Here is a 15,766-nt window from a genome sequence, read left to right on the forward strand (position 1 = left end):
TGACTCTACCCTCCCTAGCAACCGGGCCAATTTGGTTGCTTAGGAGACCTGGCCGGAGTCACTCAGCACACCCTGGATTCGAACTCGCGACTCCAGGGGTGGTAGACAGCGTCAATACAGGACCCCTCAGAATGAATCTCATTGTTAAGAAATCTATTTCAAACACGAAGCATTATTTTGTCATTATATGATATAATTTGTCTTGATTTATTGGGTCATACATTCCATGCCTTGAAACAATAATTTAGACAAAAAAAAAAAAAAATGGGGGAATATTCTCTATTATGACTTGCACGTACTGTGGTAAGAATACTCCACTGAGGCTCTCCAGTGTGTCAGTCATAGTATGTTGAAAATAGTGATGGTGTAGGCCTACTGAGTATTCCTAATTTTTGAAGCATGTATCCGTGTATGCTTTATATTACCTACAACTTAATATTACCTAAGGGGGCGTTCACAAAGCACACACCCTTGCATTCAGTCTATGTATGCACAGATGTTGTGTCAAGTTAAAAACAGTTCTTAATCAAAAAAAGTTTCCTGAAACCTCTGCTTTCTGCCCTTCTGTCTGGCTGTTTTTGACCTCAAGAACACATCCTGTATTTAGACCACCAGCAGTGGGGTGTGTTCAGTCATTGTTGAAGACTCATTAGAGTATGGTCAGTTTAATCTCAGCTTGGGTTATCTGCAGCCTGATCTCATAAACATTACGTGACTATGGCAACATTTTTGATAAACGAAATTAAACAAAATTCGAGCTTTGTAGTGGATGACATTGAAGAGACTGTCAGTCTGTCCCTCACAGCCTTGTTTTCATTCACATCAAAAATAAAATATGGCACTACTGTGAATAAGGTCTAGTCAGAGGCAGGTGGTATTAGGGGAAGGGACATTCTCATTCTAGAGAGCATTTGTTTGTACAAAAAGTCAATTTTCTAATAAGAGAAATCTGCGTATAGCTGCAAAAAAATTATTTTAACAACTTTTAGCAGTATACTACCATATAGTTTGACCTCAAAACCAACAGACATAAATTAAAAGCCACAAAACTCCAATTCATGTCATTTTTAACATGGTCGCATCTTCATAGAGCTAAAAAGTGCATGCACACTTCCTCTCCACTGTCATACAATGTTAGAACCACCCGACACCTTCTAACTGAGGTCTCGTAAGGCCAGTGATGGTGTGAAGAATGAGTGTAACATCTGTTCCATTTCACTCCTGTGACACCCACTCAATCCACTGAGGTCAAGCAGAAGTAGACCTTAAACCCCTAAAACATCTGACTGAAGGCTCGAGCGCTTAACACCAGTCTCACATGTTTCTCTCTCTGTGTTTCAGGCTGTTGAACAGAATGGCCGTTGAGGAGCGGCACATGCAATCCAGCTGTGGCTCCTACATAAAGACGGAACCGTCAAGTCCCTCATCTCTGGTGGACACTGCCAGTCACCCCAGTCCAGGCGCTCACTCCGACGCCAGTGGCGGCTACACCAGTGCCATCAACAGCCACTCCAACGGCCTAGACTCTCCGCCCATGTTCACGGCGTGTGGGCCACTGGGCGCAGCGGCAAATGCCTGCCGCAAACGTTACGAGAACTGTTCCAGCACATTACTGGACGACCCGGGGTCCATCAAATGCGAATACATGCTCAACTCTATCCCTAAACGCTTGTGCCTGGTGTGCGGAGACATCGCGTCTGGCTATCACTACGGTGTGGCGTCCTGTGAAGCGTGCAAGGCCTTTTTCAAGAGAACAATACAAGGTATTTATTTTGCATATGCTGTATTGTGTGTGCAAATGTAAGTTTTAGCGTAATTTGCCAAGGCAAGTATCACTATTACTATTGTTCATACTTAGGGTTAGTTATGTAAACAAATGTAAATTTATTTCAATATTTTATTCTATTCTAGTAGAGACGGGCTACTATGCATGAAGACTACATAGTAAAGCACATTTTTTAGAGATATGCCACTATGGAATTGCTTCATTACTACATTTTCAGAGAATGATCATCTATGAATAATGCTTTTCACATTGTCGGCTGTGAATGTCCCATTAGGCTGAATGGAGGATGTGGATTATTGACATCATATCATGACATGGGCATGGCAATGTATGGTTTGGCACCAGTAATCAATCCATCTGACATATGATAACATGACCACACTGAACAGAAAGATGAATTAGCCCTCATTGCATCATTGTGATATAAATATAACTGTCTATACTTACTACAGTACTAAAGAGTTTGATCTAGTGCAGCTGGAATGGACAAACAATTCTCCTATTGTGGACCTATTGGAGACACAATATAAAATTACTTGTTTCACAGACAACATGACCCTATTTGTTTTAATAACATTTCATCAACATGTAGTCTAATAACTCATTATTCTTTTCTGCTGATGTAATCAAGGTTGCATAGATGGAAAAAAAATATTATTTTAACCAGTAATGTCACAGTTAGTGGTGCACGTATCAGGAAATTTGAGGCCGATACGATCTCCAATATTTTAACACTGTGATTGGCCGATACCGATCCGATCACTGATAAAAAATTTTAAAAGTGCCCTTTGTCTAACATTAGTTTGAACTGAAAACAGTTATGAATAATTCTGTTGTCGCTATCAAAGATCATTGTGACATATTGCCAACCGGTAAAACCCAAGACAGCATCACACACAGAAATGATACATTCAAAATTAAGAAAGATATATCCAATACAAGCTCCAAAACTGATCCAATGAGAAATCATTATTATCTATCATTTGTTTACCATTTTGTTATATATTTTGATTTAAATGGTGTTTTTCACAAAATAGCGCTGGGATGATGAGTGACTGATAATGAGAAAGAGAGCATTTGAGTGGAGAGTGCACATGTTGGAAAGTCAAATCAAAAGTGTGCATAATCGCTCAAACTGTTTATATCGCTCCACACTCCATCTGTCACAACTAAGGTTACTACACCAAGTAAACCCAAATTTGTGTTCAAATGTTTCTTTGTTGTTTAATTCGTTTTTAACGAATTCAGAGTTATAATGTTTATGGTAATTGTTCATATTGAAAATATATAAGTTATGTATACATTCATACTAATATTATATCCTACTTTTTATTTATGCTAAGACAGAATCTACTTTTTGCATTTTCTGTGTTGATTTGGGATGGATCTGCAGAAATCAGTGATTTGGATCTAATACTACACTCTCATTGGTAACAAAGTATGATCAAATTAGCAAGTATATCTGTAACACATCAATGGAAAGGAGGAGGCGAGAACCGGCTTGACAATATAAATAATATTTTAATAAGAAACTTAAACCAAAAAGACAAACACACACATAGGTGTCGGACAGCTGTCCGTAACTCTCTCTCTGCCACACTGCCGTCTCCAGTCGGCCTTTATCCTTCTCGGGCTAATCAGCCTAATTAGGGGCCGGGTGTGCGGAATCACGACCCGGCCCCGCCCTCTGCCCTGCCACATTATATTTAATAAACAAACATGTACTGTAAGGGTTAAAAGATGTGTAGAAGTTTGTGAATGACAGGCTTTCGAAATCTGTGGCACTACTGTATTTTAGGGCAGCAAGTAGCAATTATTTTGATAATTGATTAATCAATTGACGATTGGTTCAGATTATTGCATAAAAAAGACAAACTTTAATTTCCTGTATTTTATTGTAAACACATGTCATCCCACATCTTGCCCAGTGCTCTCCTTCAAACAATATGCAAATAATATATGAATATACATGACAGGTAGATTTTAACACTGTCAAAAAAAAAAACCCTCAGTAAAACTTTACAGGAAGGTTGTAATTGTTAACAACCGCTAACAACCAGTGTTGGGTAAATTACTCAAAGTAATCAACTACAAATGATTAATTACTTTGCTAAAAATGTAATCGGATTACTTTACTGATTACTTAATTAAAAAAGTATCACTTTTCCTAGAAACGTTTTTTTGTTTTCCGCTCAAATTCAAAATGTCTACATTTCCTCCTCATTCATTGTCACACACCCTTCAGCTGTCACAGAAATGCTAACAGACGTTCATACGAAGTAATATTTTAAATGTATTATACAGTACATACAGTATTAATTTAATGCAATACTGTACTTAAAAGTAAATACTTTAATTGAAAGTCAGTAACTGTAATCTGATTACACAAATTTAAAATGTAATGTGTTACATTACTTTTTACTTAAAAAGTAATTAGATTACAGTAACTAATTACTTTGTAATTGAATACACCCAACACTGCTGACAATAAACAATTGTACATTGATAAATTAGCATTAATGAAGATTAATAAATGCTGAAATAAAATATTGTTCATTGTTAGTTTTTAAAAACTTAATGAATATTTTGATCAGATTGAATGTTTTTAGCCAAAATATTTGTGCTTGACTTGGATGCACACTCACTCACCTTTGTACTTTAACGGCAAGTTATTTTGCAGCGTGACTTTTTAATACAAGTGTTAAATATGAAGTGTTTTTTTCACTATATTACAAAGTGATGTCACTGACTGAGGTTCTCCATGCCACAGTGCACAGACACAACTAATCAATCATGAAATTCGCTGATGGCTATTTTCATGATAGATTTATAAATTAGATGTTGCAGCCCTACTGTATTTATTCATCTTCAATAGACTGCATGAATCGCAAACATTTCTGACCATTGGGCAGACAAATATGACATCACTTAGCATGCTCAAACGACCAGTTCTGTGTTCTCATGACTGTCAGGTGTTTAAATACTGCTTGGTGAACGTTGATATTGGCCGCAGTCGTATCGGCTTTAAACAGTCTATGTACCTTTCAGAAGGCAAACAAGCACGGATGTTCAAAACACTGCCATTTGTGTTCGCTCCTGTCCACGATCTCCACTGTTGACTAAAGATGTGCTGTTTCCCTCAAGTCACAAATTTTGAGTCCGGCTTTAAACACCCACACATGTACAAAAGCATTAATGATGAGAGACGCAAAACAAACACTTGAACAAACGAGCACTCTTGAGTTGAACGATGGCCCAAACAATTAAGAGGAGGAGAGTTACAAGAAAGACAGACAGACAGACCCCCCTCCCATCGCTGTGTTCCTCCTCTGAAGCTCTGTAAATGGAGCTAATCTCGAGCCGTTTGTCCGAGCCACAGGAGTTTTGTCAATAACAATCAGCATTGAGCAGGAGTAATTAAGGCCGAGCCTTTTCATTAGGCCAGTGGGAGGGGCTTGTCTCCGGAGACGACCACCACAATTAGAAATGCAGGCACGCGTCGCTGGGTAATTTCAACCAAGGCAAGGAAGGAGAGATGAAAAAAGGGAAAAAAATGGAGGAGTTTCTTTAGATTGAAGAGGGAGCCATCTATTCTTTTCATAGAGACGGACGACTAATGGGATAATAATCAGACGCGCGTCTCGGGATGAACAAGGGACGATTTTAGGCGAAGAAGAAAAGTGAAAGAGAGAGAGCAGTTTTAGATAAAGAAAGGAGGAAGAATGGGGCAGAAGATGAGCTTTTAAAAGAAGAAAATGAAAAGCAGAATAAGAGATGTGGATTAGACGTGATTAATTAAGTAAATAACGAGGCTGAGGTGAGGGTTCCGATCCTGACTGTGATACAGCGTCCGTTTACTGAACACAGAAAACAAGAAGGAGACTTTAATTTGACATTCAGCCTTAACACAAGAGCAAAAAGATTATTTTTCCTGCTAAACACGTATTATCTACTTTTGACTTAACAGGTTCTTTGAAAAAACAAGTTCTAATGGATTCAGAAAAAGGTTTTGTCTCTTCACAAATTAACCAAACATTTTGGGAAAATAGAGGCACAAAATGTGATTGTTAAACAGCAGCAATTTCACTGATATCAATATAGTTTACTAAAAAAAAAAAAAAAAAAAAAAAATATGGAAAAAACAAACTGGTAGCTGTAACTTTACATCAGACACTACGGATGTCATTTTGGTGACTGTACGTTTTACAGTTTGCTACCTTTATAAATCAATAAATGATATCATGTTAATATATATCTACTGAAACAGGCGGTAAAGCAAAAGGTCACATAATGACTTACATTTCATCAAGAGTGGCCCTTTCAGGAGCAATGGTCAATAAATATGTATAAACAGTGCACAGTGTCACTAGCACAAACACACAATACCATCAGGATAACACACGTGACACTAAAATAATGCTATAAACATTAACGAAACAACATCAAATGTAATATAAAACGCCCCAATATCAAAAATAAGAAGAAACAAATATTTCAATAAAATATAATCAAATGTGATGTCACGCAGAGACTTCTGGGAATGCCCAAATACCGTATTTGTTTACCGTAAAAGTACACATATTGTTTTGGTAGACATCATATTAATATTCACAATTAATTATAATTATAATTACTTTTAAAAAACATGTTTTTACAATATTTTACTGTAACATTACATGTATTGTTAAATAAAATATAATTATTCACCGTACATACACTGTACATACATATAATTATACACCATACAATCAGTTAGCATTTTTTAACGTAGCACTTTTACATGCTTTTCCATTAAAATTACGAAATATTTTTACAGTGTACAATATGTCTAAAAAAAATTATTATTATTATTATCCAAAGCGCCTCACAGTGCATTCAAGGTATATATTTTATTCGTTTTTGTGTTCCCTGGGAATCGAACCCATGACTTTAGAGACAAATGTTTATTGGCCAAGTGTTTATGTCTGCCTTTGTGTATTGAGTATGCTTCTGACGTTAGAAAACATAGGCATTCACTCAACAGAAACCTCTTTCAGAATCAGTTCTCATCTCTAATTCTCCCTTAATCACTGCTTCACTGTTAAAGTCGCAGTTGTCTTAACTTTGTGTGACCCCGCGACCTCAAGTGAGGACTCTCTGTTTTGGATTCGCTATACACAACGCGTAATTTAAATTCATTTAAAGCCATTGCATACTGTTCAGGACTCTAAGGAGTCATTTAAGGGTTAAACTGACGCACAGAGTCACGTGACCAAACACCATTGCGTCGATTTCTGTGAACTGCTTCTATGAGCACAGCGCCAACAAAAGTGCCTCTGGTAAGAAACCTCTTCAAATTTTTTCACTGAAACCTTTTTGGTTGTAAAGAGTAGCGTCTCTAGTTTCATTTGATATGCTGCTTTAAATATTTCGTGCTTTGGCGCACTGATAAACATGAAGTACTCAGATGAGTGTTGTGGAGCGGTTTACTGACACATGTTCCAAAAACATGTTCCTTATTCTAAATAACTTTACACAGTAACATCTGTGGGTCATTTCACTTCATTTTAATATACATTTTGTTATATTTTATTTTGTCATCACTGTGCAATATGATTCTATTCATTAACATTAATAAATGCATTTCTATATTTACTGTGCATTATCACATTGAGAATAAATGTATTCATCCAAAAGCAGAAAAATGTTGCTTTCAGAGGATTTATATGGAGTTAAGATGAAAATAAGGTGCATTTCAAACTGTTCTGAGACCAGTGCAGACAGACAGCACACTGGAGGTTAAGTCATTCACTAAATACGGAGCAAGGGAGCATCCTATAGCTCTCTATGCAGTTAAGTGCATTCACTCCTAAAATCAGATAAAAAAAGTTCAGTTTCAGGCTGAATAATCAACACTCCTGGAAACATAATAAACAATCTGATGAAAAAAAACGAATGGAAAAAATAAAATGGAAAATGCACACAGCAGTCTCGCTGGGGTCTCAGGAGGTTAAGGTGGATGCTCAAGCTGTCTACCGTTACCAGTTCTTCCAATAGTTCCATCAGTCAAAGCTGGTCTAAATTAATTTAATCTCTGATTGGCATCCGTTCATGACCAAAGCGACCCAACCATCATCCCCAAACACCTCCACAAGACTCCCAAAGTTCTTCCTGAGCCCATTTTCAACACAAGTGTAAGACTGTATGATACGTACAGCCTCTCTTTCTTCTATGAAATAATAAAGCTTGACAGTAAGCATGTAAAAGTCACTTTAGATTTTGATGAGGAAGACCTTCCATTTTACCGTAATTTACTTACTTGACCCGAGTCTCTCCCCAAACCACGGTCTGGCAGCGGTCCTGAAAAACCATCACAGAAATTAAAGCAGATAAATGTTGAGAAGAGAAAAAAACAACTTTATTTGTCTTCTCCAATCCCAAGGCTTTTTATTTTGAAAATATAATTTTAATAAGAGTTCTGAGTAGAGCCATTCTCAATGAACTGAAACGGCAGGGTACATGAAGCGATTGCACGATCATCTAACATATTGCATCATTTCTAAATGTTGCAGATCGTTTGCACATCAAATCTGAATCTGATATGACCTAAATATTTTTATCCAAATATTACTCCATTTTAATTTGATTGAAATTGTCTCTTTTCCATAGGTAACTTGTTTTCAACAAAACAATGCAATTTTCTTTTTTTTTATTGTATTACCATGGTATTCTTTGAAATATATTGGAGTACCATATAAATACTGAGGTATCATCAAGTTATATCATGGTACCATATTACTTTTTTAAGGGTCAGATTCATTTAAAGTGCGATGTCATTTTAGTAATGTGAACTTTAACGGTAAAATAAAAATTCTGTCATTATTTAATTAATGAATTAATTACTTTTGGACAGACAGTAATTCTGATCACAAAGTCTATACACATTTTTGCTATTGTCTTCAGTGTTTTCTGTACAACTGATCACACGCTGATACTGCTGTGCAATTATTTGATTCAGTTTTACACGCCAGTATTTTATAGAGCGAAACAGTCTGGTTCCAGAAGTCAAAAAAAAAAAGGAATTGATTATTAATGATAACTTATAAACCTTTAAAGACAGACTTACTGTGAGCTCTGAGGTTGTTAAACGATGGTAAATGCTCCTGTTGAAGACATCAATCCACGTTATTTCAACATTTAAAAAAACATCATTCTTAATAGCAGAATTTCTAATGAAGAAAAACACTACCCATGATCCTGAGGGGGAAAATCCACCAATCAGAGAATCACAGCGAACAAAGCACTCCAAAAGAGTTCTGCAGCGACCGCCCACTCCCATGATGCATGCAGTAAGTTTAAAATATAATGTTCCTATACTTATCAACAACTTAAAATAAACTTTTAGATTTTCCATCATTTTTAATTGGAGTAATTTGCAATGCTTCATGAGATTGTAGTTCATTCCCTCATTAAAGACGTTCAGTACACAGTCTTGTATGTTTGTCTTTTTGTCTGATTTTTAAATACTTTTTTGCTTCAGATCAAAGTTTGTAATGTTGTGATTCACCTCAGAGCTGGTTGGTTTGGTTCATGGTGCACAACTCTTTAATGAAGGATTTTATGAAATCCCTATGGAAAAAAATGAATGGGAAAAATACTTCCGGAACCAAGATGACTGAAAAGTGGGCGGGCACTGTTGCACTCTATTGTGGTATTAACTGTTTCAGATGAACCCGCCCCTAAACGGCATGACAAAAACAGTGATTGGTCTCTTTTCATGTCAGTCAAGTGGTCTCTTCTTGGACCAGAATAAACTGCAATGTAGACCAGACTTTATACTGCAAGTCAAATGTCTGGATATAATGTGAGACTTCCTGTCCTCTTTAGGGGGAATAAGAACTGTCAGTCTGTGAACACGAGTATTCTGTCAGCTCTTCTGCACACACAATGTGCCAATCAGACAGCGGGATTCACTTACCAACACTGTTTTTCCATTCATATCCTGCAGTAATGATCTGACCGGGACAGCAGAAAATATTGCACATCCCAGAATAGCAAAGTTCAGTGTTTTCTCCTGCAGATAGTACAATTGAACGAAGAATGAGTCTGTGAGTCTGGGAAAACAAATTCATGAATAAAAATGTGTCGGAGCTCTCGGTTATCACAGGAAATGTGTTTGATTAGAAGTGTTTAGTTGCTCGTGACAACAAATGGGAAAACAGGAAGATGAGCGATCAGACTTTATCTCATTCATTTCACACCTTTATTTACCCCCAACCCAAAGAGATATGCTGCATTTGCATACTGATTTGTGTAACCCAGATAAAAGGCAGAATTTCTAATTATTTGATATATCTTGGGACCTTCTCTTGATCTGTGCAATAATGTTAACATAATTGCATAAGTTGGGAATGGGGGGATGGAAGCGTTTGTGGAATATTATAATGCAACACTTACACTGAGGCCAGATGAATGCCAATGTGGAGCAATTCAATACAGCCTATATAATGTTTCTTACTTATTTCTTAATAGATTTACATTATAACTGCATCAACCCCATTATCTTTACTAATACATTGCATTAAACCAAACAGAAATTCAAATACAAATGTTTTGTTAATGGCAGCCTACAAATTAAGCTGTAATTTGTAATAAAGCTTAACAATAGTTTTCTGTAATTTTCTGAAAGCATTATTATCATATTTATTGGTGTGAACAGAGTGTGCACACTCACATTAATGCTGTATTGCAATTAAAGGGTCGACCGATAGTGGATTTTGCCAATAACGATAACTAAGGTGGTGAAAAGATCCTATAACGATAACTCCACCGATAGTTTTTAAAATCGATTTATTGAATGATAAAACATTTTCTTAGTCTTTCCTTACTGTGATGGGTACAGACATCCCAGTTAGAAAAATACACTCGGGCCAGATGCAGTTAAATCCTCACCTGCCGGAGACTTACCCCTCGGCCTGCTTCCGTCTGCTGTACTCGGGCCGGATGCCTGAGTACTCACTGCCCAGCTTCGGCTCGAATCAATCGGCCCTGAGGCGGCAGTCGGTGTTGTGCCAACGCTGCCGGATTTCAGATGGAATCGGGCCATAGCTATAGTGGACAGCGCACCAGAGCGGGCCTGTGTTCATCTCTGCATGTAACCATATATTGATCACAGGTGTTACATTTTAAAATGTATATTCAGCCTAAACGTTCTCTTGTATTTTAATTATAGATTATAATACATAAATAATAGATTTTTACAAATCTAACCATCTCATTATAATAAATGTAAAAGAACTCACTTGAATGCATGAAGAACATTTATTTACAACATTACACGAATAGCAATTGTTTAATAAGGTATACTTATAAGCATTTACTACATCTGACAAACATTTTAGTGTATAATACGTGTCCATGAAAAATAATAAAAAAATTTACAAACAGCAATTAGGCCTAAATAAATATACATGAAAGACAATTTTACAAATCACATTGTTGTAATTGAGTAATCTTTAAAATAAAGTACATGTTATGAATTCAGAATATACATGAAGTATTAAATTGAACTTCAATGAGGTGTCCTGGGTATCTCAGCGAGTATTGACGCTGACTACCACACCTGGAGTCACGAGTTTGAATCCCAGGGCGTGCTGAGTGACTCCAGTCAGGCTTCATAAGCAACCAATTGGCCTGGTTGCTAGGGAGGGTAGAGTCACATGGGGTAACCTCCTCGTGGTCGCTATAATGTGTGGTTCTCGCTCTCGGTGGGGCGCGTGGTGAGTTGTGCGTGGATGCCGCGGAGAATAGCGTTAAGCCTCCACACACACTACGTCTCCGTGGTAACGCGCTCAACAAGCCATGTGATAAGATGCGCGGATTGATGGTCTCAGATGTGGAGGCAACTGAGATTCGTCCTCCGCCACCCGGATTGAGGTGAGTCACTACGCCACCACGAGGACTTAGAGCACATTGGGAATTGGGTATTCCAAATTAGGGAGAAAAAAAACATTAAACAATGAGGAGTATGAACTTAAATGTAGCAGGCCTAAACAAAATGAATATGCTTTAAACAATATAGTTTGGTAAAAGGCAATGCAGCTATTTTCTTAAATATATTTACATGATTTAAACCATTTGAATCTAACTTAGGAATAATTTTGTGTAAAACAGCAACTACTGTGCAATGGTCTATATTCATTTTCTCCATCTCAATCTGGAGCTTTTCATGGTCATTGTGCAACAGGTCTTTCCACATCTGTGGAAATTCTTTGAATTTTTTGAAAGTTTTTCTTTATGGTACACTGTAAAAAAAAAATCATGTCAAATTTACGATAAAAAACTGGCAGCTGTGGTTGCCAGAAATTCACTGTAAATAATACGGTAATCACGCTTCAGGCTTTATAGGATGTAATTTTGATACCTGTATATTTTACGGTGCATTAAATATTTTACGGTGTGAAATTATATAAATGTAATACTTTAATCTTCTGAAAGTGTAAAAATCTGCTTTTCACTTTGTAATGTATTGTTACTCACTGTAGTAATTACAGAAGAGCACATGATGACATGAAGTTCACCAATAGTGGCTCTTCCAGGAGCAATGATCAATAAACATGTAGAGATGGCACTCAGTGTCACACACAAACATTAAACATCATCAGGGTAACACATGTGAAATTAAAATTATACTATAAACATGAACTAAACTACATTAAATATAACACAGAACACCCTAAAGTACATAACTGATATTAAAAATAAGAAGAAACATAACTATTCCCATAAAATATAATGAAATGTGATGGGTTACGCAGGGAATTCTGGGAAAGTCAGATTATTGTTTTTTACCGTAATTTTAACAATAATTTACTGTAAAAAGTACATGTACTCTCTTGTTAAACATAATATACATTTTTACCATTAATTATACGGTAAAATAATACTGTTTACATGTAAAAAGGGTAATTTTTACAACATTGTACCATAAAATTACATGTATTGTCTTTTTAAATATATTATATTTTTTACCGTATATTTTAAGGTAATTGCCCGTTAACCAATTAATGTTTTTTTACTGTAGCAATTTTACAGTCTTTTACCGTTAAAATGATGGACATTGTTTGTCGTTTGATAGACTTTTCACAAAGCAGAGTCCAATGATAGCACAATAAATGGCTGTATCCATTATGATTAATATTGAAATGAGTGTAACATCAAGTAAAATTAGGATATACACTTATTCTTTCCCCCCGATCATCACAATCCAGAAACAATAACAGTGAAACAATAAAACAAGGCTTGTTTTAGCAGCAAAAATAAACATTCAACATAAATCCAAGTAAATGCATATCCATTCTCACTCTAGTCTTTCACCACTGTCTCTCACCTTCCTCCCTACTTGTACTTTTCTTAGCAATTTGAAACATTGTATTGCAGCACTTCTCATGTTATTGCCTCCTTAGGATGAATTGCCGTTGCTGTATTCCTCATTTCTAAGTTGCTGCTGATAAAAGCGTCTGCCAAAGAAATAAATATAAATGTAAAAAGTAAACTAGCCTTACACAAATTGCTGTCTCATATTCTACATGAACATCTATATGTAGAGTGCATTACAAAAATCTTTCAGGCAAGTTCACCTTTAGCCAAGGAGCTGCCAAAGCTTCCCCATGATCCGACACAGTGTCTTCTGTTGAAATACCCCTGGTTATTCCATATTACACCTCCTGAAACAAACAACATGGTATAAAACATGGTATTTACATGGTAAAGTCATGCTGACATTTACTGCCTTTAACTTACATTTACAAACACATTTGCAACATGCCAACTTGTTCAATGATTTGATGCTTATTTCTTTCTAGTTCAGTCAGAGAATTTGAGGTTAATTTGAAAACAAGACTCTTTTCTAATACTTGCCAGTACAAACGAATCCTCTTCCATCTTTCTAGCCTTTTATTGCCTGAAAAAAATAGGGAGAAAAACCTTAAGAAAACATTTTTCTTAACAAAAATGCATTGATGAAATATGAAGAATGACTGTAATACATACGCCGGAAACAGAGACATAAATACAAACAAACAAACCTGCTGTTTAGGGGTGTAAATCGGACGTTTCATCACAATACGATCTTATATCGATTTTCTTGGCCTGCTATCCGATATTTGCCGATACTTCAAAGTCTACCGCAATACGATTTTGATTCGATTCAATTCAGGGCCCTGCGATCGATATTCCGATATTATGTGCCTATTTTACATAATCAATAAACATTGTTTTGCCCTCAAATACAACCAAAATATAATCTGAATATTTTATTGAGCTCTCTGAAAAGTGCAAATTTAGTATCCACACTGGGACATCCACAACAAAATAAGATACTACAGGTGTTGAAAAAAATTATACAGATAATAATATAAAAAATAACATCACACACAAAGTGATCGTCAATCGTTTATTCCAGCTTATTTTTCAGTTTAATCCAAATCAAAAGTACTTACATACCCATGACTTGTTTCCAACTATCCGTGCTATCCGCAGTTTTCTTGGCTACAAATTCCACAGTTGTAATGAAAAATTCTGTTACAGTTAACTGGGATAAATGTTAGTAAGGGTGTTGATGTGTAAAGCCTTATAACTGATAACCTATAACTGCTGAGCAGGTGTTTCTCTTGTTAGTGCGGTTCAGAATGTCGACATTGTCAAGACGTTTCACATGATGGTTGAACTGCTCCATGGTACTTTATAATAGCAAATTCTCATGTAAAATTCAAATGGGTCGCATGCACAATGATATCGATGGAAGCCCGAATTGATCGCGCATGTGAGCCGCTCTGTGTTTGTCACGAGACTTCATCTTTGTTTGACGCATGTGCACTGATCCTGTCACTGGTCTGGAGCTCGTGTTTTGCGGGAAGCCGGGTTGATGTGTGTATTTAGGCTCATAAAGTGAAATTAATGTAATAAGGTTGCTTAATCGCCTGATGGAAATGCGTACAGACGTGGCTGACATGAGAGTATTAAAATAAAGGTGCATCTTAAAAAAAATTCTATATCGATATTTACACGTTGAATCGATAACATTGGATCGTTGGTTATTGGATCGATGGATCGTTACACCCCTACTGCTGTTTTCTCCTGGACCGTCGTCTCCATCTTCCTCTCTCTCTTCAACATCAGAGTGTTTCTTTAAAGTTTCAGTGCAGTGCAGGGTGTTCAAAACACACCACTTTGAACATTTTATAGATTAAACATGAAAAATATCTCGTTTATTGGCTGTAGTAATGCTGCTTTCATGTGCTATCGGAATTATCCTACGTCCCACTTTTGAAGTGGTAATTATGAGTAGGTCATTGTCGGAAAGAACAGGAAACATGAATGACGGCAGGTTCATTCATACATATTTTTTGAGGAACTTTTATTTTGACAGCATAATACATATTACTCAGTTAGCTTGCTGACGTTATTGCTATTTTCACAGCGTAAAAATCTACAACATGCATAGAATGGTTGCTGATATGCACAAATGAACATGACTGAAACTGCAAGCGTTAACCATTTGCTGTATTTAGAAAAAGGAAACCATACACTCCTCCGCCATGTCGAAAGTTTACGACTCATACGAGACTTCTCCCACTGCTGTGAGAGCATGAATGAATGAACCTGTACACATTAGTGCACTTTTATAAATCTAATTGTGGAAGAATGCATTACACTCATGCAGTCATGTCCCAGCGATTCGCCATGTCCGTCTTACTATTTATAATTATTTGTAAATTTCCCATCCTGTGCAATTGTATTTATATTTTATATATAAATAAATTGGCATTTTATATCACAAATTCAGGACATTAAACATGCGGTTTACAAATGATCATACATTACAGGTGGGGAATTATGTTAATTTTATGGCAGACAATGCAGCCTAATAAAGATCAATCCGAGCCAAATCATTGCCAGAAGAGGCCCAGACCAAGTGGCCTGATCTGGTCCAGCTGTGTT

The 15,766-nt window shown here is 36.4% G+C and overlaps 1 protein-coding gene across 2 annotated transcripts in view; it reads left to right on the top strand.

The window, feature by feature from the left end:
• Window positions 1–15,766, top strand: part of LOC127455379 (steroid hormone receptor ERR2-like) — a 108,436-nt gene that overhangs the window by 26,708 nt on the left and 65,962 nt on the right. For both annotated transcript variants that reach the window (XM_051723234.1, XM_051723233.1), the window contains exon 2: window positions 1,342–1,763. In XM_051723234.1, the coding sequence (XP_051579194.1) occupies window positions 1,355–1,763 (409 nt within the window). In that variant the 5' untranslated portion in view covers window positions 1,342–1,354. The remainder of the gene's footprint in view (window positions 1–1,341; window positions 1,764–15,766) is intronic.

Source organism: Myxocyprinus asiaticus, chromosome 17, assembly GCF_019703515.2.
Source record: "Myxocyprinus asiaticus isolate MX2 ecotype Aquarium Trade chromosome 17, UBuf_Myxa_2, whole genome shotgun sequence".
Lineage (NCBI taxonomy): Eukaryota > Metazoa > Chordata > Actinopteri > Cypriniformes > Catostomidae > Myxocyprinus > Myxocyprinus asiaticus.